The sequence below is a fragment of the Engraulis encrasicolus genome, chromosome 5, assembly GCF_034702125.1.
Source record: "Engraulis encrasicolus isolate BLACKSEA-1 chromosome 5, IST_EnEncr_1.0, whole genome shotgun sequence".
Classification (NCBI taxonomy): Eukaryota; Metazoa; Chordata; class Actinopteri; order Clupeiformes; family Engraulidae; genus Engraulis; species Engraulis encrasicolus.
Window position 1 is genome coordinate 51,766,749 of NC_085861.1, and position 25,928 is coordinate 51,792,676.

At 44.3% G+C, this 25,928-nt stretch overlaps 1 protein-coding gene across 3 annotated transcripts in view; it reads right to left on the minus strand.

Moving 5' to 3' along the window:
- trak1a (trafficking protein, kinesin binding 1a) overlaps positions 1-23,372 on the minus strand; it is a 56,789-nt gene extending 33,417 nt beyond the window's left edge. The window contains exons 1-2 of one of the 3 annotated variants that reach the window (XM_063199700.1): positions 23,175-23,372; positions 6,664-6,861 (exon numbers count right to left, since the gene is read on the minus strand). Coding sequence is in view for 2 of the 3 variants with exons in the window: in XM_063199697.1 (XP_063055767.1) it covers positions 6,664-6,861; positions 11,498-11,501 (202 nt within the window). In the remaining variant the exon portion in view is untranslated. Of the gene's footprint in view, positions 1-6,663; positions 6,862-11,497; positions 11,734-23,174 lie in introns of those variants that run through there. The other 2 variants (XM_063199697.1, XM_063199698.1) reach the window with 2 other exon arrangements.
- Positions 23,373-25,928: the final 2,556 nt, after the last annotated feature.

Here is a 25,928-nt window from a genome sequence, read left to right on the forward strand (position 1 = left end):
GTCGAAAGTGATTGAGCTCATATATGGTACATAGTCACTTTGCACATGTAACATGTGTGGTTTTAAAACAGCCATTGAACAGTTATTTAACCAAATCAATATGAAATTTGAATCCATATACTACCCTCTGGGCTTTCCTTCGACCTCTAAGAAAAACCATCAGATTCTAAAGACCCTTAGCAACAAAAAGGCGAGAAACTAGGGCATGAGCAGCAGCCTATTAAAAGAACATCTTGAGGGGAGAAAAACGTGCCACTTCAACCAGTCATTGCACTTCACACCGTTTCGACAAATGAGAGCTCACACATGTAAACATTATGTAATCAACTAGAATTGGGGTCTGTGGGGTGTAGGGATGTGTGTGGAGACAAATCACGCTGATACAGTTTTGGTTATCAAAGCTCCAGAGCCACACATGGGAAGAGGGGTGGGAGGGAGGTGGCACAGCACATGATATAACACGCAGCTTGTGAAACGGAGAGCAAGAGAGAGAGAGACACACAGACAAAAAGGGAAAGAGAGAGAAAGAGAGGAAGAGGAAGAGGGAGGGGGGAGAGCAAGTGCCAGACAGAGTAAAGCAAGACCGAGTGCGAGGCATGTGACTCCACCACTACGTCAGGAGCTGCGACACCAGCAGCACCAATACACTCCTCCAGCCTCCCTGATTCGCAGCACAAAGCAAACACAATCAATTCACTGGTTCTGACACAGTACCCTTCGATTCTCACTCCTATGCATAGGCTTCCAACAGTGTATAATCCCAGCGTATAATGTCATTTAATTATCTGTTGAACATTCACCCAACACCTGCAAAGTGTTGGATGTGCATGTAGACCGCAATTCACAGCACAAAGCTAACAATCAATCAATTCAGCGATTCTCTCACAATATCCTCCCATTCTTACTGCTGTGCACTTGCCATCATCTACCAGCTGTGATTAGAAATTGCCCTCTCTCACACCTCGCTACTGACAGCGTGCAGACACATGTGAGCTCCGCTGTGATTTTTGGGCGGTCCCAAAATTGCCTTGTTTGGTAACTGTACGGTTTTGGGAGTACCCAAGTCTGATGCAATCATTGGGAGGCAAATGCTAGTCCAACCCAGTCCTCCCACACAGAAATATTGCACTTGTTTCCAGACAAAAGATGCTTATGAAGTCTAAATAACTCTTTCATGGTTTAGATCGTCTGGGCAGATGATTAACCCATTCAAGTTCTACCTGTTCACCTTCTCAACACTCCATCCCTCTCTTCCACTCTGCCCTCTCCATAAACCAGTAGACGGCCTTCACTCTCTTGCAATAACTGAATGACCAATCCAGCCAAGTTCTACCTGTTCCATCTCTCCCTTTAGCTCCATCCTTTCAACCATCCCCTCAAGTCTATCTGCCCCCCCTCCTTCATCCTCCCCTTTCCATAATAAATATGTTACACTTAGGGAGTAGGACCAGCACTGAATGTTCAATTAAACACTGTGAGAGTTAACACTTCATATCTGTAAAGCAGCTGATGGCCTTGAGTCTTCTGCCTGCTGTGCTGTGCTGTGCAGTGCTGTGCTCCGGTCATTGCTGGCTCGTTTGGCTTGCTTACCGTCGGCACACTCATCGTAGTACCAGTCCAGCTCGTAGTAGTCGGACTCCACGAACCTCTGCATACTTTTGTCCCCGTCGGGGTGCAGGACAGCAACCCGGTCTCTGTCTCTGTCCTGTGGTGGCCGAGGTCAGCGCCACAACAGTGGCCCATCCTTTCATGAGACACTGGTTCTCCTCACCCGGTTGTGCGCCTCTCTCTCTCTGACTCTCTCTGTCTCTCTTCACAGGCGGCCAGGTGGAGCGGAGGCTCACTCTACTCTACGTACCAGTGCCCCAAAAAATGAGAAGAAGAGTGGGGGGAACGCTGCCTGCCGTGGGCGTGTTGTAAACGAGTGAGCAAGAGTGTCCAGGAGGTAGCACCAAAACATAGCAAAAAAACTGCTCTCTGCAGCCTCTAGCTTGTGACACTGCTCTTTCTGATTCAAGGTTGTATCACACAGAGGAGGAGGAAGAGGAGGAGGAGATGGTCTACGGAACTGACCAATCAGGGCTGACTGCATCAGGAGCGCGTGCAGTGCTGCCTCTCTCCCTCTCTCCGTCAGCACTTTTCTGCCAGCCCTCTCTCTGTCTCTCTACTGCTCCTTTCTGCATCCCTCTCTGGATGCGCTCCTCCTTCCTGAGACTGGTTGCCATGGAAACTGCCTACCAAGGTTGCCAGATAGGCTGATTACTTCCAGCTCAACAAATCCTAAAAGCACAGCCAGCCAACTCACTAAAAACTGCCCAATTTCAGCAACAAGGTTTGTATGGCTATGAAATATACAGTGATGAAAGAAAAAGTTTCTTTACCCACAGACTATCATGCAAAACATCCCAATTGGAAGGGAAACTGCCCCAACCTGGTACCCCTGCTGCCTTCCTGGCTCTGAGTCCAGTGTAGCTATTAACCGTGGTACCTGCATGTGAGCTGTTGCTTAACTTCCTGTCTCCCTCTCCTCTCTGCTCATTGACACTCCTACTGATTTTGTAACAGATACCAGTTAGGCACTTGTTACGACGGCATTGAGAGACCTTTTCTTTTCTAGCTATTCATGCCAGGGCTAATAATGATTTCAAGACTGCCGTATTGTGTCTGTGAAATATTTCTTGACAGCAACTGAGTGGTTTAATTTTGATCATCAAAGTGTGCTATGAGTGAGAGAGAGAGAGAGAGAGAGAGAGAGAGAGAGAGAGAGAGAGAGAGAGAGAGAGAGAGAGGAGAGAGAGAGAGAGAGAGAGAGAGAGAGAGAGAGAGAGAGAGAGAGAGAGAGAGAGAGTGCGAGAGAGAGAGATAGCCCAGGCTGACATATAGTTGAGGCAAACCACGAGACATCACCATAGTAGCAAGATTAACATTATGATCTACTAATGTTAGTAGACATAATGATTATATATGATATATATTTATATTATATAGTATATCATTATTATTATTATTATTATTATTGATATATTAATTGTATATATAAATATAATATATTTATTAAATTATACTATTAAATTAAAGAATGTATGTCATTTTATATATTCATGCATACTTTCAGGCAGTCTGGCTCTCTTTTTCATGAAGCATGCGAGTTGCATCATTCTGGGGTGCACTCCTTGAAGGTCAGGCTGTGATGGCTATGGTGAGCTGGACTACTACGGCACACACGGATGACATCACAGATGTGGAACACTAGCTGTGGTAATGTTTCCTTGGTCATTGGGAGGTAACTCACTAAACCCTTTGTTACAGACCACCATAGCCTTGTTACATCCCGCCAGCCTGCTTGAACGATCGAAGGACATCCAAAAGCATGCTTCCAGCAATACAAAATGTATAACCTGGGGTTGCACCATAGGCAAAGCAGTAGAACCAAGGGCTTGCATTAAACCTGCTTAAACTGGACGTTTGGCCAGAGCAGCAGTGGACTTTGACAGTTCTCACTCAAATTCACCTTGCATGCCTGAGTGAGACTCACACACAAACACACAAAATAGGTGGTGACTACCTGGCTCAGGCACAGTTATTTCCTATGGTGCAACCTGAGACCAACCTATCTATCTGGCAAAACACCTGGCACATGCCACTAGGGTTTGTGCAACTCACTAGGCTATAATCCTGCAGTTAACTATGCTACTCTATAGTTCCAACTATTCTAAATGTACACTTCCACTTACATGCATCTTAAATGAATAATTGCAAGCCTCGTGTCTGGCCTGTTATTTTTAGAAACACATTTGAGAAAGGCAGCTTGAAAGAAGACACATCACAGACATTAAGCAGGGCACGGCTAATTCCATAAATCTTACGTGCCATGTCTGAAATATGTTACACTTTCTTACTTATCTGCTGTATTGCCACAGTTTAAGATTTTGTGAGGGTTTTTTATTTATTTATTTAGCATATATGTACAAGCTCTGCAGCAACATGTGTGCCAGACCTTGTAAAAGCTTGCAGAGACGTATCTCTTCCCTTCATAACAAACAGATCCTATTCAACTGCACTACCCATTACACCTGTATTCTCTGACAGACCAGAAGTCATATTGGATGAGTATCTGCTCAATGTAGTGTAATATGCAATAATGTAAAATGACACAAACTGAAACACTGGGGTTCTGTCTAGTGTTACACCTAGTTGCGGAGGACCAAGGTAAGCGAATTAACCATTATTCATCAACAAAAACATACTTTTATCACATTAACTTATCACCAAAACTCTCAATGACGCAGGTCTGCCTAAATTATCTGTCTGACACCACAGAGGCTCCAGTGAAACACAAGTTCCATATGTTCCAATAAGGGAAGGAGAGGTCTTTGTGGATGGGGCCTAGATGAGTCACCACCAATTAGTCATTTGCAACATTCACGACCACAGCGTGCTGACTAATAAGCTACTGGGAGGCTCACTGGGTCTGTGGAACACTACTGGGCTGGGATCAGTGGGGCTCTTGTGTTGAAATCTGTGTCAGTAATTTGGGTTAGAGCATTGTTGAGCATAACTGGTCACATTCTTATGGTCACATTCCCCCCCTTAAAAAAACAGAAGGATGCAACGACCAATTGTATTCATGACCTTCTCAGCTGTTGCTTTACGGCCAGCCCTGTTATCCAATCAACGGCAATCTGTCCAGCAGAGGGCCCCAAGGTTTGAAGTTGCGGTTGGTCACACGGGGGAATGTTTGTTGTGGCAACTGGGAGTCAGCTGTCCCTTCACCCCGAGGAAGCTGGCCAATACACTTAAATTAAAAAAAGCCAACTCTCGGAAAAGGCCAAGGAATACTATAACACAACAGAGTAGCCTGGTATATATCCTTGCCAAAGGAATACAGTTGAAAATTAGCCTGCTGGCTAACATTTACTGACATGTATATGAATGTGTAATGTCATTTGAATGAATTAATGAATTAATGAATACATAAGGATTAAAAAAAACTTCAAGGGCAATTTGCCAGATGAGTACTGAAGGCCATTTTAAGAGCAGCAGAACACGTTGTCCACTCACATTGCCACAGGGACATTAGACAACCCCAGGAGTTAAAGGGTACACGTTCTTGTGAAGGAGGCCCTAAGACTTTTCAATGTCATTCCCTAACACGCAGTCCTAAGTTTCCTCTGCCAACATTTGCAGCCGCTGTCCACAACAAGGCAATCTGTTCTCTCTCTGCCCAGCAAAGCTAAAACAACTACCAACTGCTACAAGGGCTGTGAAAGGACCAATTGTGCATGGCCTCCTCACTCACACTCGTTGCTAGGGAATAGAATAGTGCAATACTCCAGAGGGAGCTAGCAGAGACGACAAAAATCCATTTCCTGCTTTGCTTTGGAGGACAGGATGCCAGTGTTTTCATAAGTATAAGGAAATGCAGCTTGCAATGCGTTAGAATCATCAGGCTAAAGCACAGAGCATGAGTTATAATTCATACAACAGTTGGAGAAACAGGTTGCAAGAGTAGTAGAGCCATGCGGTGTCAATGTAAAACTGCCAAAAGAAGTTCCTCTGTGAATGGGCACGCCAACATACAGAGAGGCGTGTGGCAAGAATAGGAGGTGAGGGTAGAGGTAAATGCCAGAGAGAGTAGGAACAGCCAAAAGAGGTGTTCTCTGTGAATGGGCATGACGTAGTTGGGGAAACTAACGAGATCTAAAAATAGCCGACTCTCCTTAAAGCCGAGCTTCTGGCCAGAGTCTAAGCCACTGTGAGGGTTGCACGCAATTCTGCATGTGTGTGTGCGCGGCTACAAAACCAATGGCCTTCCTCACATCCTCTCCTCTGGCCTCGTGACTCAGGGTGACGTCATCAATGATCAAAGTCTTAATTCAATATCTTGCAAACAATAGAACTTCAAAGGGGGAAACTTACAAAAAGTCACTCTCCACAGAGGACCCCACACCGCCATGGCTAGAGGCCAGAAGAGAGGACAGGAGGAACAATATTGATTTGCAACCCTTGTGCATCTCTACTCATGGAAGTATTAAATTATTCTGCATGTATTGGCATGTATGCTGATATCTCTACACATAGAAGCATTTCATTATCTTGCAAGCTGTTGGTGTTAATACAGCAGCTCTAGTCACAAAAGTACGGGACTCTGCACATGTTGGTGTGTGTGTGTATACTAGATCACTACTCACGAAAGTCCTTGACTCTACACGTGTTGGTGTGTATATGCCAGCTCTAGTCCCAGAGGTACTTGATTCTTCACGTGTTGGTGTGTATATGCTGCATCACTTCTCTCTTAATTATTTGGGATGTGTTGGAGTGTATACGACAGCTCTACTCACAGAAGTACTTGACTCTGCAAGTGTTAGTGTGTGTGTATATACGGTATCGCTACTCAGAGGTACACGACACTGCATCTGTTGGTGTGCATATATACTGTATCGGTACTCTCAGAAGTATGTGACTGCACGTGCTGGTGTTCATATATACTGTATCGGTACTCTCAGAAGTATGTGACTGCACGTGTTGGTGTGTATATAGACTGTATCGGTACTCTCAGAAGTATGTGACTGCACGTGCTGGTGTTCATATATACTGTATCGGTACTCTCAGAAGTATGTGACTGCACGTGTTGGTGTGTATATAGACTGTATCGGTACTCACGGAAGTACTTGAGGGTCTCCTCTATCTGCTCAGTGGTGAGGTCCAGGCTGGGGGAGTCCGGGGCGACCAGGGGGGTGTGCAGCCAGTCGTCGTGGTCGTAGCCATAAATGGTGTCCGCTCGTAGCTTGTAGTGGGGCAACTGCTCCTCCAGTAGACTGATGATTTCCACCTCTGGAAGATCAGTGCTGTTACACACATCTGGGGAAAGGAGGAAGAGACAGAGGACAGGCAAGGTCAGGAGACGATGAGGAGACAGGGTGTACGTTGGCGTGATGTCCCAATCAATTTCAAGGCCACAGCCATATTGAAATGGGGGAAACATTTATATTAATGCGTATGGGGAGGAAAGAGTCGTTTATGGTGTTTCTTCCCCCAAATCCTTATGGGAGCCTACAAAAGTCAAGTTGAGAGGTTTTTAAGGTCAAATTGGCAAAGTGCTGGGGGGGGAACAATGGGGAGAAACAATAAAGCCAGCACATATGTATTTCCCCCCTAACCCCCCCCCAAACATAGAGAATGGGCAATGAGAATACTAGCCTTGTCTGAGCCAAACATGACGTCTCTATATGGCCAGTGTTTGAAATGACAGCAATTACACCAGATCAGCATATAGAACAATGGGGCCCTCTTGTGGATGATTGGAGCACGGTAATCAAATACAAGGTGAATAGCGGGGGCAGTCACAGGATAGCAATGAAGGAATTGCACTTGCAGCCTTCCAGGTTCAATTCCTAACACTGACCTGTTGTGGGAAAGGGGATTTAGGGACCATCCCTTCCCAATGACTGAGGTGCCTTAACCATGGCATCATGTGACCATTATGTGACCGGTTAGCTACAGAGCTGTCTGGCTACCATGGCAATGGCATCTTCATGTAAGACGTTATGCTCATGGCACTCATCTGAATAGCACTTCCTGTTCTGAGCTTAAACACAGGCAATCATGAAAACAAAACTGACAATAAAACCGTGGGTAGTAGAAAGGATGAATGGCTGGAGATTCTGAAAACCCACTAACCACTGCGGTTGGTGAACCAAAAAAGTGTATGTCAAGCCCTGGTTGATAGAATGACTAAAAGGTTTTTTCCACCCTGCAATTTACCACTGTGCCTCACCATCACTGTGTATGTGTTTGGCCCTTCCTCCCTATATTTGACTTGTGCATGGAGAGAAGCTGCTGAGATTTGGTGGATCACAACAGATCATTGAAAGTGACTGTTAGACAACTGTCAGATGTTTGACCCTTCCCTTCTGAGCTTGACCCGTGCATGCAGGGAGGCAGGGGTATGAGGCGAGGGGGAGAGGAGAGTGAGTGGTACTCACTGGCAGACAATGGCGGCCCTGACAGGACCATAAACCCATGCTGCTGAGGCCGGCAAACCCCGCAGTGCCCCCCCCCCACATCATCACAACACAGACAGCAGAAATCAACACAGCACGTGGAGCTGATTCAAGCACAATGAGCCAGGCCGACTCAATGGAGTGCTGCTGACTGCTCAGTCATTCTCACAACTTTGGCTTGCACACAATCTATACCACTGCCATGGGAACATAAAATGCATACAAGAAAAAAAAATACTACAGTATAGTCAAAAATACTTAAAGATGTGGGGGTTGCCGTCTAGCATGCAAACACACTGGTCTACATATGAGTACCAGATACACATTACCCATGAGGACCAAGGTTTGAGTCTGGTTTCCTGCCTCCATGTTTACTTCCCTGTCTAAATAAATGCTAAATAAATAAATAAATGCTAAATAAATAAATAAATGCTAAAACGCTTCCAAAAACACAATATAAAAAAACAAACATGTGGTTATAGATGTAGTTAATCAGTCATGGGTAAGCTGTTAGGGCTTCAGACTAAAAGGTTGCCGGTTCGACTCCCGATCCGCCAGGTTGGTGGGGGAGTAATTAACCAGTGCTCTCCCCCAACCTCCTCTATGATTGAAGTACCCTTAGCATAGTACCGTCCCGCCGCATGGGTGCATGCGGCTGCATAAATGCAGTTTTGTGTCGTGAGCACCGTGTGCTGACAAATGCTGTGTCAGAATGACAATGGGAGTTTCCCAGGTGTGCTTTCTAGTTAACCCAGGGTTTCCCAACCTTCAGATCTTTACAGTGAAGGTGGCCACCGTGACAACAGACACCCGTCACATGGACTACCTGCACTGAAAAGATCAAGATTTCTTGTGGCCAAGCTGTGGCTTAAATGTTCAGGGCCTTGATGTTGGAATTGGAAGGTTTCAGATTCAAATCCCACATCATCCACGGCTGAGGTGTCCCTAACCTCACATTGCTCCAGAGACTGTAACCAATGCCCTGTACCTAAGTAATTTTACTATAAGTCACTTTGGATAAAACAGTGTTATGCACTGTAATGTAAAATGGAAGAAAGGGTTTTGTGCAACACAGACACAGAGGCAGGCTGTCACAGTTCCTATACAGTACATCACACACACACACACACCAGCTGTCCAAGCAACCTTTGGTATGCCCGGATTGTGAGCGCAACACATCGTGTGTCAACAGAGCGTTTGCTAATCAGTTCAGCCCGCTGAAGGACACTGTGGTGACACTGCGACGAGGGACATTTATTACTGGGGAAAGCCCCCCAAAAAGCAATATGTTAGTGTGCTCCATGACCAGGGTGGACAGATTGAATGAATACCTCACTCTTGTACATGACTTGTTTCTGGACATGGTCTCTGTTAAATGAATGAAAAGGATGATGACACTCATGGCTTTGGGGTTTACACAAGCTTCACTTTACAAGCACTTTACACTTTACACTTTACACTTTACAAGCAAAGCTCACCGTGCTGGTTTCACAAGTCTCAGTGGAGTGTATTCTGCATATTGGCAGAGGGCTAGCCAGCGTATTTCTTACAGTAGAGTGTGCACTGAGGTGATACACAGCTGTGGCTAGCAAATCAAAGATTGTCTACATGGACACTGGTACAATACTACATAGTCTATACATGGGTTCTAAATTTTTGTTTTCCCTTGACTGTGCAAAACTAACTGCGCACAACTCAACCTCTGATTGTTGGAAAAAGCTGTCGGTCAAACAATTATCTCACATGGTTGGCTGCCAGTGTCTTGCCCCTCCTCACAACATTGTGTTTACAAACACGGTGAACCCACGTATACTTCACACAACCAAAGAGCTCCAAGAACAAAAACAACTCCATGGCAAGTGGAGTGACTACCAAGTTCTTGTGTTTGTTGTTGTTCTTGGACCTGAAATTTCCTCATCTGAAGAGCACCTCAAAGAAACTTTTTTTTGAGCCCAGAAGGAGCTTCTAGACAAACATTTTGTGAAATACCCGATCCAACAATGTTCTGAGTCAATTTCATCTGTTTATTTTTTTAAATCGTGTTTACACGACATGTGGATAAATCTCAATTGTTGCGTCAACACAAAGTGCCAGGGGATTGGCTGTTTACCAGGCACGCACTTCATCGCTGTTTTTTTTTTCAAATGAGCAGATTTCTTGCATTTTTTTATGTTAAAAGCGTCAATTTCAGGTGCGATTTTAGAAATCTCAGCTTAAAAACATCCACTTTAGGGAGCTTATAACTCATGTGAGGAAAATCCCAAAAATATCCCTGTCCATGTAATCAGGGTCTTAGTAGTGCGGTCGGCTGTGTTTACTCTGAAGTTCAGCAGCGTATACCAACAGTGCTGCCCCGACTCCTAACCTCAGTGGCACCAAGCGAGGGGCGTCTGACCGTGTTTTTAAATCTGAGCTCTGGCTGTGTTCTACTGCCCTGCTATGGGGGGCAAGTGAGATTTTGGTCACGCCGATTATTTCTGTCCTATATTTATGGCCACTCATGCCGCGCGAGCGGGTCTATAGCAGGCCACAGAGCCATGCCCTTCCTGTCTCCTCTACCCCTGGCATTCCCTCTCTCTCTCTAGAGTTCTCTCTACCTCTCTCTCTCTTCAACCACTCTTAGTCTCTTGAAACACACACACACACACACACACACACACACACACACACACACACACACACACACACACACACACACACACACACACAAGCTCCCTCACTTAAACAAACAAATATACACCCACAAACACAGCTTGCTGCCATTTTCTGACAGACTCTTCCACCTCTTCGACACTGTTTACGTCTTGTGACTACACTGATCAAAAGGAGAAGGGGGGCACTCAAAGAGTCACACTGACACTGTCAAATACAAACTGTGATCCAAGATGGCACCACCAGTCTCATGTATGGATTGCAACTTTGTATACTGATAACTGGACAGTAGAAGACTTGCTTGCTGCACATTTTAAAAGCTAGTGACAATCCTTAGTTCAGTTACGGAATTGTATCAAGATGACTCCACAACTGACACCGCTAACTCAGTTGCAAGACGGCACCCACAAGCCTCTTTGACAGATTTGAACAGTCAAGAGAAGATATACAAAGCATTTGTACACCAACAAAAGGATAGCAGAAGTCTCATCTGTTGCATACATGTAATGGAACAACATCAAGCCGACTCAACGAGCAAGGTAACATTATCCTAACCTCTCCCCCTCACAAGAAGCCAGCAGGCTACTTCTCTACTAGAAAACGTTCCATTAATACAGTTACTCAGGGTTTTACCCCTCGCCGGCTTTCTCCAGCCTCCCCCGCTAACTCCTTGCCAAGCCCAGCGAGCCGGAGTAACTGACCCGGGGGTTAAGGTTAAGCCATTTACCATATGGCTTTCAGCTTTGGCTCAGCGCCCCGTAATCCACTTTTGACGAAAAGAAAAGTGACATCAAACATCGTGAACTTCAAAACAAAAACTTCAGCTCGGTGTATATACTCACTCATGGTTCCCGCAGACCGGCCCGCTGCTGTGCCTGCTCTCTTTCACATTTCTCTCTTCGACAGGAAGGAGCGGAGTGGAGAGGAGTTAGGAGGGCGAGTGAAAGAGTGGAACAGAGAGAGGAGGGGGGAACTGTGAAAGAGAGGGAGAAAGAGAGAGAACGAATGCAGAGAGCAAGAGCGAGAGAGAGGAGCCTGCGCTTCTCTCAGCCATGTCTGGCATGTAGATGACGACAGTCACATGGTGCTGCACTCGCCTGAACCTCCCTCTCTCTCTGTCCCTCCCTCCCACCCCCTCTTTCTCTTTTCCACCCCTCTCTGGCTCTCTCTCTCTCACACACACACACACACACACACACACACACACACACACACACACACACACACACACACACACACACACACACACACACACACACACACACACACACACACACACCACAACACACACACACACACACACACACACACACACACACACACACACACACACACACACACACACACACACACACACACACACACACACACACACACACACACACACACCTCTCTCTCTCTCTCTCTCTCTCTCTCTCTCTCTCTCTCTCTCTCTCTCTCTCTCTCTCTCTCTCTCTCTCTCTCTCTCTCTCTCTCTCTCTCTCTCTCTCTCTCTCTCTCTCTCTCTCTCTCTCTCTCTCTCTCTCTCTCTCTCTCTCTCTCTCTCTCTCTCTCTCTCTCTCTCTCTCTCTCTCTCTCTCTCTCTCTCTCTCTCTCTCTCTCTCTCTCTCTCTAAACATAGACTAGAGCACATCCAGGCCAGTCTGATAGGTCTGACTCTGAGCATTGTTTCGTCTCAGCCTCTGCTTTGTCTCTGTGTGTATATGAATTAGGAATGCGCGTGTGCGTGTGTGTCTGTGTGTGCGTGCATGTGGGTGTGTGGGTGTGTGTATGAATTAGGAATGTGTGTGTGTGTGTGTGTGTGTGTGTGTACTACATGGGAGGCGTGTGTCCAGTGATTCAGAGACCACAGAGAAACTAGCAGACATCGGGAGGGGAAACTTCAGCTGTGCGCTCAACAGGTGGTAAGCAAAAGTTGATGAGAGCAGGATGTGAACAACTGATAGGAAGATAAGAGAGAGAAAACAGAGAGTAAGAGTAAAGAAGATAAAAAAAGTAAACAAACGATTAACTACTTTAATTCTGGTGTTTCCATATCTGGTGAAACGTGGCTTATGTGAAGGTTTGTTAATGAAAAATGTATGAGTGTGTTTGCTGTTTTCACAGCCAGTACATGTACAATGCATTATAATCTTCATTAAGGAAGCCAAATCGAGTCGTTATGGCAGCACAACACAGTGCAAAGTCAGAGTAAAACTAAGAGCATGTGCATGAGCATGAAACAGAACAAATCTTGAAGGTTTTTTGGTCAATTATATATGAAAAGGTTATAACAACAGGTTTGATTTGTTTAATGAATGGTGTACTGTGGGAAAATAATTATTCCAAACATAGTGCAACCCCCCCACTGCATTATGCAATATTTTAGCCAAAAATATCCTGCAAAAAATGCAGCAGTTTTTTACGAGGTTTGTGCCTGTTGTGCTTATTGACCATCAATAAATCTTTCACTCCATTTGAAACCGATTTCAACCCTCAATATATTTCCAATAGAAAAGAGTTAAGAGGCTATGGTTAGCTTTGAAAAACATATCCTTGTCTATTACTTTGAATGGACTACTACGTCACAGGCATGCAATAGGTACAAAAAAGATGATGTGTTGGGGGCTAAGACGCAGACTTGGAATGCTGTGCTGATGTCATTTTCACATCACTTACTTGCATGCGAAGCATGGTGAGCATAAAACTAGCTTAATGTGGAGCGTGTGATGCTATCCAACACAAGCTTATGTCATTCCCAAAGGAGCTTACCTAAAGCAAGCCCAGCCTCACACACACTGCCAATGAACACACACTGCCCAAGATCACACACTGTCCAAGATCACACACACACACACACACACACACACACACACACACACACACACACACACACACACACACACACACACACACACACACACACACACACACACACACACACACACACACGCGCGCGCGCGCGCGCGCGCGCACACACACGCACACACACACGCGCGCACACACACACACACACACACACACACCAAGAACCTGTCCAGTTCGTGATCATCTGTGTTCATTCATTACATGAAAAACCCCTCTTGAATATAATGTGAAGGGGTGTCAAACCCACTTTGGTTCAACACTGCTGGTGTCCCCTGGTCCAGACAGAACAGCACTGAGAGCTTGCTCCGGTCACGTCCAGGCCCTCGGCGTAGCTGTTTTTGGTTACAGTGTGTGTGTGTGTGTGTGTGTGTGTATGCGCCTGCTCGGACTACTGGAAAGGGGGTGGTGGGGGGAGGGGGCGGTCCCCAACTCAAATGTCAAGGTGTCTGAATGTCACTGGTGGCAGGAGATCACACGAACAAACTGGCCCACTGCACACAGCACAGAGACATGCAAAGGGGGAGAACAGCTGTGCTGCTGTAGACTGACCCGCTGACAGAAAATATGAATAACAATATTAATATTATCAATACCATCATTACTATAATTATTACAACAACAACAATAATAATGATAATATTAATAATAATATTAATAATAATAATAAATCTGCTTCTCGGCAGAACATCCCAAAATTGTTTTTATAGTCTAACACTGCTTTGGCAGTAGATAACTAGACCTATGCAGTCGTCTCCGAATGCTAAAGGTATAGCACCGAAACGCAACGCTTCCAGTACCCCATAATTCTCACCACTCCCATCCACCGATTTATAAACTAATATATTAAATATATACAGTACATATATCAGTGCCATGCATAGGCTAACCAAACAACTACTGTAAAAACAAAGCAAAAAAAAATTGGGACGAATTCATCCACCCGGTCAAAAGTTATGGGCCAAACAAGAATTAGGCCATCTTGAATTCAGCCATCTTGAAAGTGTTGACTTCCAAAATCTGACCAAATCATGAACCTAGGGCATTAACACACAGAATCTGGGACAAATCCATCCATCTGTTCAAAAGTGGCGGTGGCTGCGGTGCACGCAAAAGCATTACATCAAAGAGGCTCTGCGTTTTGGGGATATAACGACTGAATGTGTCAATCACAGTACATACAATCATGCATATTAAAGTGCTTTGACAGGAACACATACTTAATACACAATGCATACTTGAACACACAAGCACACACAAGAGCTACCAAGCATGCGTGCATTAAATACACAGAGACCCTCTCTGTGTACATCTTCTAATGCAGGGATGTCAAACTCAGGCCCGGGGGCCAAATTTGGCCCGCGGAACCATTTTATTTGGCCCGCGAGATCATTTCAAATGTGTATTACAGTTGGCCCACATACATACACCATTAATGTATAGCGTAAAACAACTTGAACATGGAATTTGCAGTGTCACAGGATGTGTAGATACATTTTAACTAACAAATATGATGGGAAAGACTGTATGCACAATTTAACTACGAGTATGAAGTGCATGCATGCACAATTTTAGTCCATTTGTAAAAATAATGGTTGAGTTCGGCCCGTGACTTCGTTCCAGATTTTGATTTTGGCCCTCAGTCAATTTGAGTTTGACATCCCTGTTCTAATGCATAAAGACGTGAATCTTTGCGCTTCTGTACGACACTCTGTAACCCATATGTTAATATGTTCATTTCTTCTCTACACTGCCTTCCTCTTATTTCTGTCATGCACGCCACCTCATCAGGTAATAATGGTCGGCTTGCAAGGCCATGGACACTTGCTACCATCCTTTCAAATATTAGTTTTATCGGCCAATCACTTCTCTGTATGCATTCTCTGCAACGTCTCAGTTACCAGGAAACCGAGCGCTTCCATGAATTAACAGTAAATGGGGCTGAAATGTGTTTTGCAGATGTTGGACTGGCAGCCTGGCCTAGGTAAACATGTGGCGCTGCATGTCAGCTGTGGTGGGGACGGGAGTGGCCGAGTGCCATCACATTTACAGCAGATCAAACAGATCAGCACACTGGAGAGGGGAGAGAGACAGCTGATGATATGCTGATTTGTCAATCTGAGAGAGAGAGAGAGAGAGAGAGAGAGAGAGAGAGAGAGAGAGAGAGAGAGAGAGAGAGACAGAGAGAGAGAGACAGAGAGAGAGAGAGAGAGAGAGAGAGAGAGAGAGAGAGAGAGAGAGAGAGAGAGCAGAAGGGACAGAAAATGAAAAAGATAGAATAGATAAATAGGTAGAGAGAGAATGACACACAGAAAAAGAAGGGGGAGAGAGACCTGGGATCACCTTTCCTCTTTAATGGAAAACTCAAACACGGCCGTCTGTCCGTCCAACAACATCAGTTACACTCCGTCCCCAATTATGAGGTCAACACCATGAGCACCAACATGAGCTCATCAGTGACTAAACCACTGCTGCAGCAATGGAGCAACACCTTGCCTATAGCTTTAATGAAAAATAATCCAAAAATAAGTGTGGACATGACAAATAAGTGGCACAATTATTTGACCGTGGGCTGGTTGTTTTATAACTCTGACCCAAAGTTACACACACAGTTTAACACCATGTCAGAAATGTGTGCGTTTGCATGCAGGCGAACACATACACATACACACACACTACACTTACTGCAGAACTTGGCAGGGCTCCAGGAAAAAAAACTGTGGGAGACAGCCTGACGACAACCTCCCCATAGGCCCACCACAGTAACACCACGGCGGCCATGGAAATGAGGAAGGCTGTGAGTCAGGCATGGCTAACAATCGCTCAAACCGGCAAAGTTTTAAACACAAACATGCCGCTGCCATAGAAACCCTGGCAAATGTGTGTGCACGTGCTTGTGTGTGCACGTGTGTTTCTGCGTGTGTGTGTGTGTGTGTGTGTGTGTGTGTGTGTGTGTGTGTGTGTGTGTGTGTGTGTGTGTGTGTGTGTGTGTGTGTGTGTGTGTGTGTGTGTGTGTTGGCAGAGGCTAGCCTTGCCAGGGTACAGTAGACTGTGGGCACCGAGAAGACATGAGTTCAGGATGACCACTGCATAGTCTGGTTTAAAAAAAACAAGAACAGCAAATAATATATTAAATATCCTTATACTACCGTGGTGTTCTTGCATGCACATTTTTTATATGGTAAATTAAGACATGCCCCCATTGTAAATTTGTTGTTACCAGAATGTCAATGACCAAGTCGTAACGCATAGCTAAAGGCACCGTGTAGTGTCATGGTAGTGTTGTTGTAGTATGGTAAGCTTAATTAAGTATTTTCCAAGACTATTACTGTGTTCCACTGGTGGAATAGTACACATTATGAGGCTAGAGAAAATCTTGAATAGCATACATGCAACGACTAAAAAAAGCAAAATCATTGCAAAAAGGATATACATAAAATAAAAGGATGCATGAAAGGCTACTGCTTACCACCACACAGCTTCCTAGAAGCCTGGCCAGTGTCCTGAGCTTGTACACTCACAGAACTCCTTTCCCTTTGCCTAGGTACAATCTTGCTTATGCAACGGCTTGCATGAATAGGAGACATATGACAATCACACTCTCAGTTTATACTGCCCCTTATACAACTTCGAAAGCACAGCCCACAGTTTCACACATGCGGTACAGCCTGATCTGTCTGCACTCACAAACAGGGTATCCCAAAACATGTACAAACACTTTAAATCAAATCATCATAACGTAAGGTATATATTAACACATCATGCAATGTGTAATAGAATTTAGAGAATTTGTCATTGTTTTGTATCCGTCTGCTCTCAAACTGGCATCTATTCTGGACCAGGCATTGCTGCAAAATCACACAAAGTGCATTCACTTTCAATGGGTGTATTCCCTTTCAGTGATTGTTGCAGGCAGGTCTCATAGACTTTAGACAACAGTTGGAGAATAGGCTGTGACAAAACAAGATGTCTGTAAATTCTATTACATTTGCATTCAATTTACACCTCTTTTATAACGATTTTTGGGACACGCTGTTCATATTAGATACAAACAAATCCAACTTCACAGCGGTGATGTCAATGTGAACTTTGTGGCTGTTACTTTGTATGTAAAGTTAATAGTTAACATTCAAAACTTGCTTAGCATGCTAAAATGTAGCTGCTACATTACGTACCAGTATTACAAAGCATGGTATGCTGTAACACCTGTCTGAGATGAGATAGCAGACAGAGAACATATATTATACACTTTCCATTTGTGCAAAATGCGACCCGGACCAAAAGGCACTCCAGTGTGTCAAATAAAAACTGCTCAAGCATGGTCAACAATGAACATAGACCTTATATGTAGCCCAGTAAGAGCCCAATACTTTTTAGGTACATACAATATGAAGATGTGAACATATCCTTTCGAGATATATACTACATGATATTTTCCCGTTTTACCTGGAACAATGTCCAGTGCACAATGGAAAAAATACTGGGTGGGTGCCCAAAAAGGAACAGGATTAAATTTAGCATGATCTGTACTTGCAAACAAACCACAGGACAAATGAAAAAAACAAACAAATTCCAGTCTCATTAACTAACTGCTCTGACCTTTTATATCTCAGTCAAGTAGTGTAACAGTGAGTGTGTGAGTGTGTGAGTGTGTGAGTGAGTGAGTGAGTGTGTGTGAGTGAGTGAGTGAGTGAGTGAGTGAGTGAGTGAGTGAGTGAGTGAGTGAGTGAGTGAGTGAGTGAGTGAGTGAGTGAGTGAGTGAGTGAGTGAGAGAGAGAGAGAGAGAGAGAGAGAGAGAGAGAGAGCAGAAGGGACAGAAAATGAAAAAGATAGAATAGATAAATAGGTAGAGAGAGAATGAGACACAGAAAAAGAGGGGGAGAGAGACCTGGGATCACCTTTCCTCTTTAATGGAAAACTCAAACATGGCCGTCTGTCCGTCCAATCAGTAATCAGTGAGTTTAAAAGAGTGATCTTTTCAGCCAGATAGAACCCTTCATTTCAATGTCATTATTATGTGTATGTATACAACTATGTAAATGAATGACAATTCTTGAAGAGTAACAAAAAAGGTAAGTTGCCCTGCTGCCTTTTAGTTTGTAAGGCAAGCCTTCAAGGCTTTCTCAAGTTCAATTAAATTTCAAACTTAAGGCAGCAGGGCCACTTACCTTTTAACGTTTAACTGACGGAAATGTTTTACAGTGTACAGATTTTTAAAGTTCCCATATAAGCGACTTCGCTGCCCCCACATGGAGTACCACTTTCAGCCACTAGAGGGCAGCACTCACCCTCACACTCCAGCTGATTGGTCAACTGGAGCAGAGGCAGCCACAGTGGGCCAGGAGGAACTGATCCAAAAAGTTGAACAAAAAAGATGAATCGCATGACTGCTGTTGTTCAGCACATTTCTTACACTTAAGGTATGCCATGGCCTACTTTCAGCTAGATCCACCTTAAGATGGCTGAAACCATGTTATATATCTGCTCGGTATGGATATCTGGATTGAGGATGATGATCAGATGTCACAAAAAATAACTAATAATATTAGAGAATAAAGACTGAGCATAACACCAACATTATGAAAAATTAAGGAATCAATAAAGTCTGTGAGTCGTCATCTGGGCAGTATTAATTATCATGAAAAATAATTTTAAAAAGATTGCTAAAATCATGTTTGACATTCAAGACAGCCCTACCTATGGAGAACAAGGCGGTACGTAACTAGCAGGTCGCAAGGCAGTAGCAAAGACATGGTGTTCTGTTGTCACTGTTTCAAAGTGTGTCTGTGGTTTGTCCACAAACTGTTGCCAAAAGGGATTAAATCCCCTAGAGGGGCCCTAGTTTATTCAGCGAGGGACAGGAAGCAAGCAAATCTCTCTCTCTCTCTGGATTACATAACTAATTCTATTCACCAGCATTACATCCACTCACTTTTAAGATCCAAGTACCGAGTGTCCTAGCTGAGAGATGTGCTAAACGTAACCTGTGATAAGAAGTAACCTGCATCCATTTACTCTTCAATTACTATCAAATCTACTATGGAGCTGCACTTGAGATTCAAATCTCCAATGTATGAATGATGATGATGTAATTAAAAAGGTCTAGTCTGGGACGATTAGCCTTCCCTTCTTTAGACTTGCAAGGACAATAAAATACCTACAGCTTTCGCGTCTGTTTCAGGTCATAACGAGCAGAAAGGCAGGAATGTATTAGGGGTGGTACGGTTCACAAAATTCACGGTTCGGTTCATATCGCGGTGTCAAGGTCACGGTTTTCGGTTCTCTACACGGTTCTTTTTTTTTAGTTCATGATAAATGGTGCACTGGCTAATAGAATCGGACTTATCACTAAATATCCTACATATGGTTTGTATAGGCTTATAATGTGAAAATGGTATGATTTTAATTGTGTCATCCTCTGATTTGGTCTTATACGCCAATGTTTTAATCAGAGAGACTGGATAAGATACTCCTAGAATCTCTGTTTTACATATTTTTCTGGGCAGTTCGGTTCGGTATGTGTGTGAATTGTACGGTTTCGGTTTTCGGTGCGGTTTGTGCCATCCCTAGAATGTATTGATCCATGTAACCAAAGGTAAAGCAAATGCAAACATTAAATTAAATTTCATTTAAAGCCAATGTCAGTGTAAAATTGATGGTGATGGCACCATCTCGTGATGGTGTGTGTGTGATGTTCATTCAGGAAACAGCCAAAAGGAGCACAATTAAATATCCTAATGGTGCATGCCTACACTCACACCAGTGTGTGGCATTTTGTCTGAGGGCATTTAAGCAGACAGTGGAGAGGCCAGGGAAGCGCTCCTCCTCCTCCTCCCCCTCCTATTGCTTTGGTGTTGTTCTGTACTTCTCACACCCTTTGGCTCCAGGCATGGCTGGGCCTCACACAGCACCAGGCCACAACACTCTTGCTTCAGATTCCCCAAACACACTCACTCACTCACTCTCTCTCTATTACTCCATCCCTCTCTACATCACGCACTCTCTCACTCGGTCTGTTACCAGCTTTTACCCTACTGTTTATCTCCCTCTCTCCACATCTCTCTTGCTCTCTGTCTCTCCACCCCCTTCCTCTTTCCCCCACTCACTCAGCATTTATTTTTAACTCGCACATGGCTTTGCCTCGGAAAATATCTGTGACCCCCAGCTACCGGGTCGGCCGTTTCACACTGCAATGGGGCGTTATTAATGTGGCCCTCAATAAAATGCTTTCAGGACACACTCCTAACCCCTGGTTTGTGCTATTTTCATAACATGAAGAGAAAACAGCAGGCAGGACAATCCTCTTGACCTGGTGACTGCAAGAAAGTCCTCATGAATAAAAGGGTTGCTTTGTTTTGCAACTTGATGTTGAGAAAGCAACTCTACGCCTTTGCTGAACACCATGACGGCAAAATTTATAAATTATACAATACTGTAATTTTATAACATTACCTTGACATATTTTATGTTACAGGTTCTCTCATATAATTGTAGTGTGACTTATTGATGAGACATTGTTCATACAGGTCCTTTAGAAAGCACCAAAGAATTTCTTTCTTTTCTGAAGAAAATGGTGCTTTCATTACAATATTCTAATTTTGTGAAATCCTCTTTTGTTTTTTAGCTGGAAGCCCAAAATATGTAAGAATAAACAAATGAATTTGCACTGACCAAACTGCAACAAACAACTGAAAATACCATTTATCTCCCCCTGATTTGTCTTAGCTTTAACCCTCATCAGCATGAAATAATCTTTAACACATTGACTAGCAGCGGTGTTTTCAGAATCATGTCCTAGACTCCCAGCGTTCTAAACCATTTTTAGGTGTTTTTGTAGAGTCACAGCATATTGTGTGATAGGGCCACCGAAACATGTTATGGCTTGTTTGAAAGGTGAGACTTTCACCTCTTCGTACGTGAAAACCGCGTGTCTATATGTGCTTTCATTGCCGAGCTATTGTGAGCTAAACCAAGGCCGGTATCGGGCAAAATCAACATGGAATGGAGATATTGAGGCTTTTATGAATGATGCGCCGTTTCAGAATCTTCTGCTTTTTCACAGGGTTCAATATGAAATTGGTGTACTAGACGTCTCTCCTGCTCTGCCACCTCCCCCTGCAATTGTATCAACCAATCAAACACATTTTTCCGCCTCCAGAAGTACATGTTACTTCCTTTTGCACAGTTCAAGTTCCTGCGCAACTAATCTTTGCACACACACGAAACGGGTCTTGTCACACGCAGTAGGCAAAACATATCCACAAACAGGTCCCTAAAGGCATTTAGTCCAACGTCAACAACAAAATCCGTTAATCGAATGCGTTAATGTATCCGATCCTTGTGTGGGAAACAGCTGTTGTGCTGTGCCATGCATCCATGCATGCTACTGTTTACATAGCAATCCTAGCTTCGACAGTAGCAGCCAGCTTCTCCTGTTCACTACAGCGTCAATTTCATCATCATGGGGGTAATAAAAGAACAGAATGAAGAATCCAACTTATCTGGTTGCCGATCAAATCCGAGGTAAGGGTAACAATCCAATCACAGTTCACAATGTGTAGGATCTGGCCAAGGTTATTTGCATTATCCCCCAGAAGGTGTGTTTGACACGATGTGAAAGTGAAAGTGTTGTCTTCTGTAGCCTTATTATTGTGTGTAGCATACTATAAAGCGCCATAGAGTGGACACTGAATGTAGCCTACTGTTTGCCTGGCTCTTGCCCGACCTGTAGTTCCGCACAGCTTTGTGAGCTCCACTGCTAGGTCTGGGAGCATGTAGCAGGATTCCATTTCTACAGTCAAAAAAAAAAAATCGCAGCATTTATTGCTTCAATATCAACAAATTCTTTCAAAACCATTTTCTGTTGATCTCTAAAGCGTCAATATGGTCTATAATATGACCTGTGACTCCTCAATGTGAGCTGCCAGTGATATTGAAGTGATAAATGCTCGGCATTATTTTTTGAGTCCAGAAATTGAATCCTGCCACATGCTCCCAGACCGATGTGTGTGTTTGGAGTGCCACCAGGGGGCTCCAGAGCACACACACGGAGGTCTGGTAGGAACCAGGCTAGCCTACTGTAGCAATAAGTAAACAATATACAAACACGATTCTTGTGTTTAAAAAGATGGCAGCATCGCAGACACTTTGCAAGGTGTACACAGAGAGGGGAAAGGGACGCGACAGTGACATCACCAACGCAGGGGAACAGTTCCGGACAGTAGCTTACAGTTATCAAAAATATTCTTGGGTTAGCGCCGATCCTGGCGTTGTGATTAAAATGTCCAGATGATGACACAAGCTTTTGACTGCCATATATGTCTGTTCTACTCATCACAGAGCTCCCAAAATCACACATAATAAGCATTGAAGTGTCTAGTTATGAAAAAAAACAATAAAAACTCAAAAACGTGTTTTCCCGTTTAGGGAGCCAACGTATGGGAAGTAAAAACGTGTTTTCCCGTGATTTGGTAGCTAATGTGTTAACATGGCCTGAGTAAATACAACACCAGACATGAGAGGTAAATGTAATATGATTGATTTGAATGCTTTGCAAAACAAGCAGTCTTCGACAAAGATAGGGAGCCAAGGAATGGAATGGGAGCATACCAGGGGAGCTTGATCTGATTTTGAGAAGAACAGGCGTACAGAGCAATACACAGATGTGCTACTAACCAGTGATGGTTCCTGCATCTCTGTAGGTGGCGATTGGTTCAGCCGTCCTGGCTAGGGGTGGGACCTCGCTTACATACTGCTCCTCACGGTGGGGCGGGGCTGCACAGGTGCTGGTGGGGGTGGGGCTGTGAGGGGGCGTGTCAGGGTGGGCGGAGGCTGCGGCAGGGACGAGCGTCAATGCGGCGGCGTCCAGCTTGGCTGCTTTTCATTGGCTTACGGCAGGTGCCATGGGCGGAGCCTCCACTGTGAACACAGCTCCCAAACCCAGCCTTGATTGGAGGAGTTCCAGATGTGAAGACGAGGCGCACCGATGCAATGTCTGGAACAGAGCACAGGAATAGGTCAAGGTCACACATTATGCCCCATCAAAGTCAATTTGCACAAGAAACAGTCGAGACAAACACAAAAAACACTGTGGCACAGAGATTAAAATCACTGCACATAGACAGGGAATTATTAGTTAATCCTATACTTTTGCTGGTACCTTATGTATGGAATAGCATACGACGAGGTGTCCCGATATCAAGGGAAATAATGGACGAGGCGGAGCGTTCCAAACAGCCCGACGGCGCAGCCGAAGGGCTGTTCGCTTCGCCAAGTCCATTTTCCCTTGATATCAGGACACCTCGAAGGCCGCTATTCCGCTTATCATCCGGTTACCAGCATTTAAGTATTAATTTATTAATATGTTGATCTAAGACTTCGTGAGAAAGTAGATTCACCACTGCGCTTGGTACATTGCCATGGGCACCACTTCCTAATCTAGTGAGACGCGCCTCTATCGGAGGCATGTAAGGACGCGCGCAGAATGTTGGTGACTTGACAACCAAATGCGATAGAATTGACGACTGGGTTTTTGACTTGACAACCAGATGCGATAGAACTAACGACGCGTTCTTGACTAGACAACCAGATGCGATAGAACTAGTAACGCCACTTCGCCAGAAAGTTAGAGAAGAAGCAACTTGGACGCCCGCACGTCCGCATGACATCATAGGTGTCCTGGTACTGGGGAATAAAGGACACCTGCTCAGCCAATCAGAAGACGTTGCGTCTGCTCACTGGGTGATAAAACCAGGTGCAGTGCTTGAATACCATACCATCAGCTCATATCATTGACAAAATGCATTTAATGAACTCAAGAGATTTAAATCCTTTCAAGCCTTTTTCAAAATAGGATCCCCCCCTTGGCCAAATGCCACAATGCAGCCAGAATTTAATCCCTCACTTCATAGGGAACAACCAAAATATAATGGTGCACAACCTGCAAAATGACTACTGTAACAGTCCTCTCAGATTTCCTCATTTCCTGCTGGTTTAGAGAGTGAAGTGGGTCTGAGACTGAGTGCAGGTCAGGTCATTAAAGATACATGACTTCAGGGGATCAGTCAGTCAATGTGGGGGACACCATTAGGTCACTTGATGCCTGCCATACACACACAGCAAAGTTCATAGTACCTCGTTCAGGGAAGGTGAAGAAGGTTAGGGAGTATATTGGCTTTCAGGTTAACACCACAGACCATCCAGATCATAACTTTTAACGCATAACTTAAAACTGGTAAAATGTTCAACAAAGATACCCACAAAAATCTACCACAAAGACAAAATCAATTGTTAATCAAATAAAAAACAGTATTATAAAACTTTAAGGACAACCAGAAATCATATCGTCCCGGAAAAAAGATACAAAAAGACTTTGATTGTGCTTTGCTACCGTCAGAAGCAGAGGCAGGTGCACCAAACTCTGTGGTACTAAAAAGGTCAATGAACAACCCAAATTCTCATCACATCATGATCCAGTTTGTTAAAGATACTTTTGAAGGGATACTCTGCAAAGCATTGCTACATTGCCTCTTGTCAAATAAAGAGAAACGGACAAAAAAATCTGCTTGACTCGCTGCTGCTTCACAAAAACAATCAGCACAATTTAACACTCAAGACAGCGGTAAGAATCCATTCAGTGCAAGTGAAAGCAAAGTGCATCAATTGCTACCCTCTGCCATTAAACAGTGACCTTGACTCTCCCTTGCACTCTGGTGGTACTGTAGGCTGTTGGGCGAGTGCAGCACTAATACGCCAGTGGCAAATTGACTGGCTTACATAATGCATAAGCCACAGGCCAAGCACAAAGGCATTGAAGGCCCTGGCAGGTCAGGCCTGCAGCAGATGGCCTCCAGGGGTCACGGTGGGCCACCGCCAGCTGAAGAGGTCAAGAGCAGTCGGGGCTGCGGTGACAATGCAACGCTTCACCTCCACCACACAGAGTGCTAGCGGTGTGCAAAAAAATGTTATGACGATTTTCATGATATAAGCTTACTACATCGATTCATCACAATCGATTATTTAATAATAATACATTTGAATTTGCCATTAGTCCATTTTGTTCAGTAGAGAGAGCAGGTAATATTTCTGTTGTAATGGAAGCTCTCTCCCAGATGCTAAAATGCTTAATAAAATGAACTGACTTATGAATTCTACACGGCAACTGACAAATAAGCTGTATTTTTACACATTCACTTAAGTAAATATCGCAATGCATCGTGATAGTACATTAATTGCAATGCATTGTGATAGAATCGCATCAGGGCATGTGTATTGTGATGCACATTGAATAGTGAATCCTTTGCCAATACCCACCCCTACGTAGTGCTGTCTGTTTAGGCTGTATGTCTAGGAGGTAAACAAAGGGCTCATGGGTTGGCTGGCATCGCCGTGGCAACATGCCCCTCAAACCAAGGCAAGTGAATGGGCTAA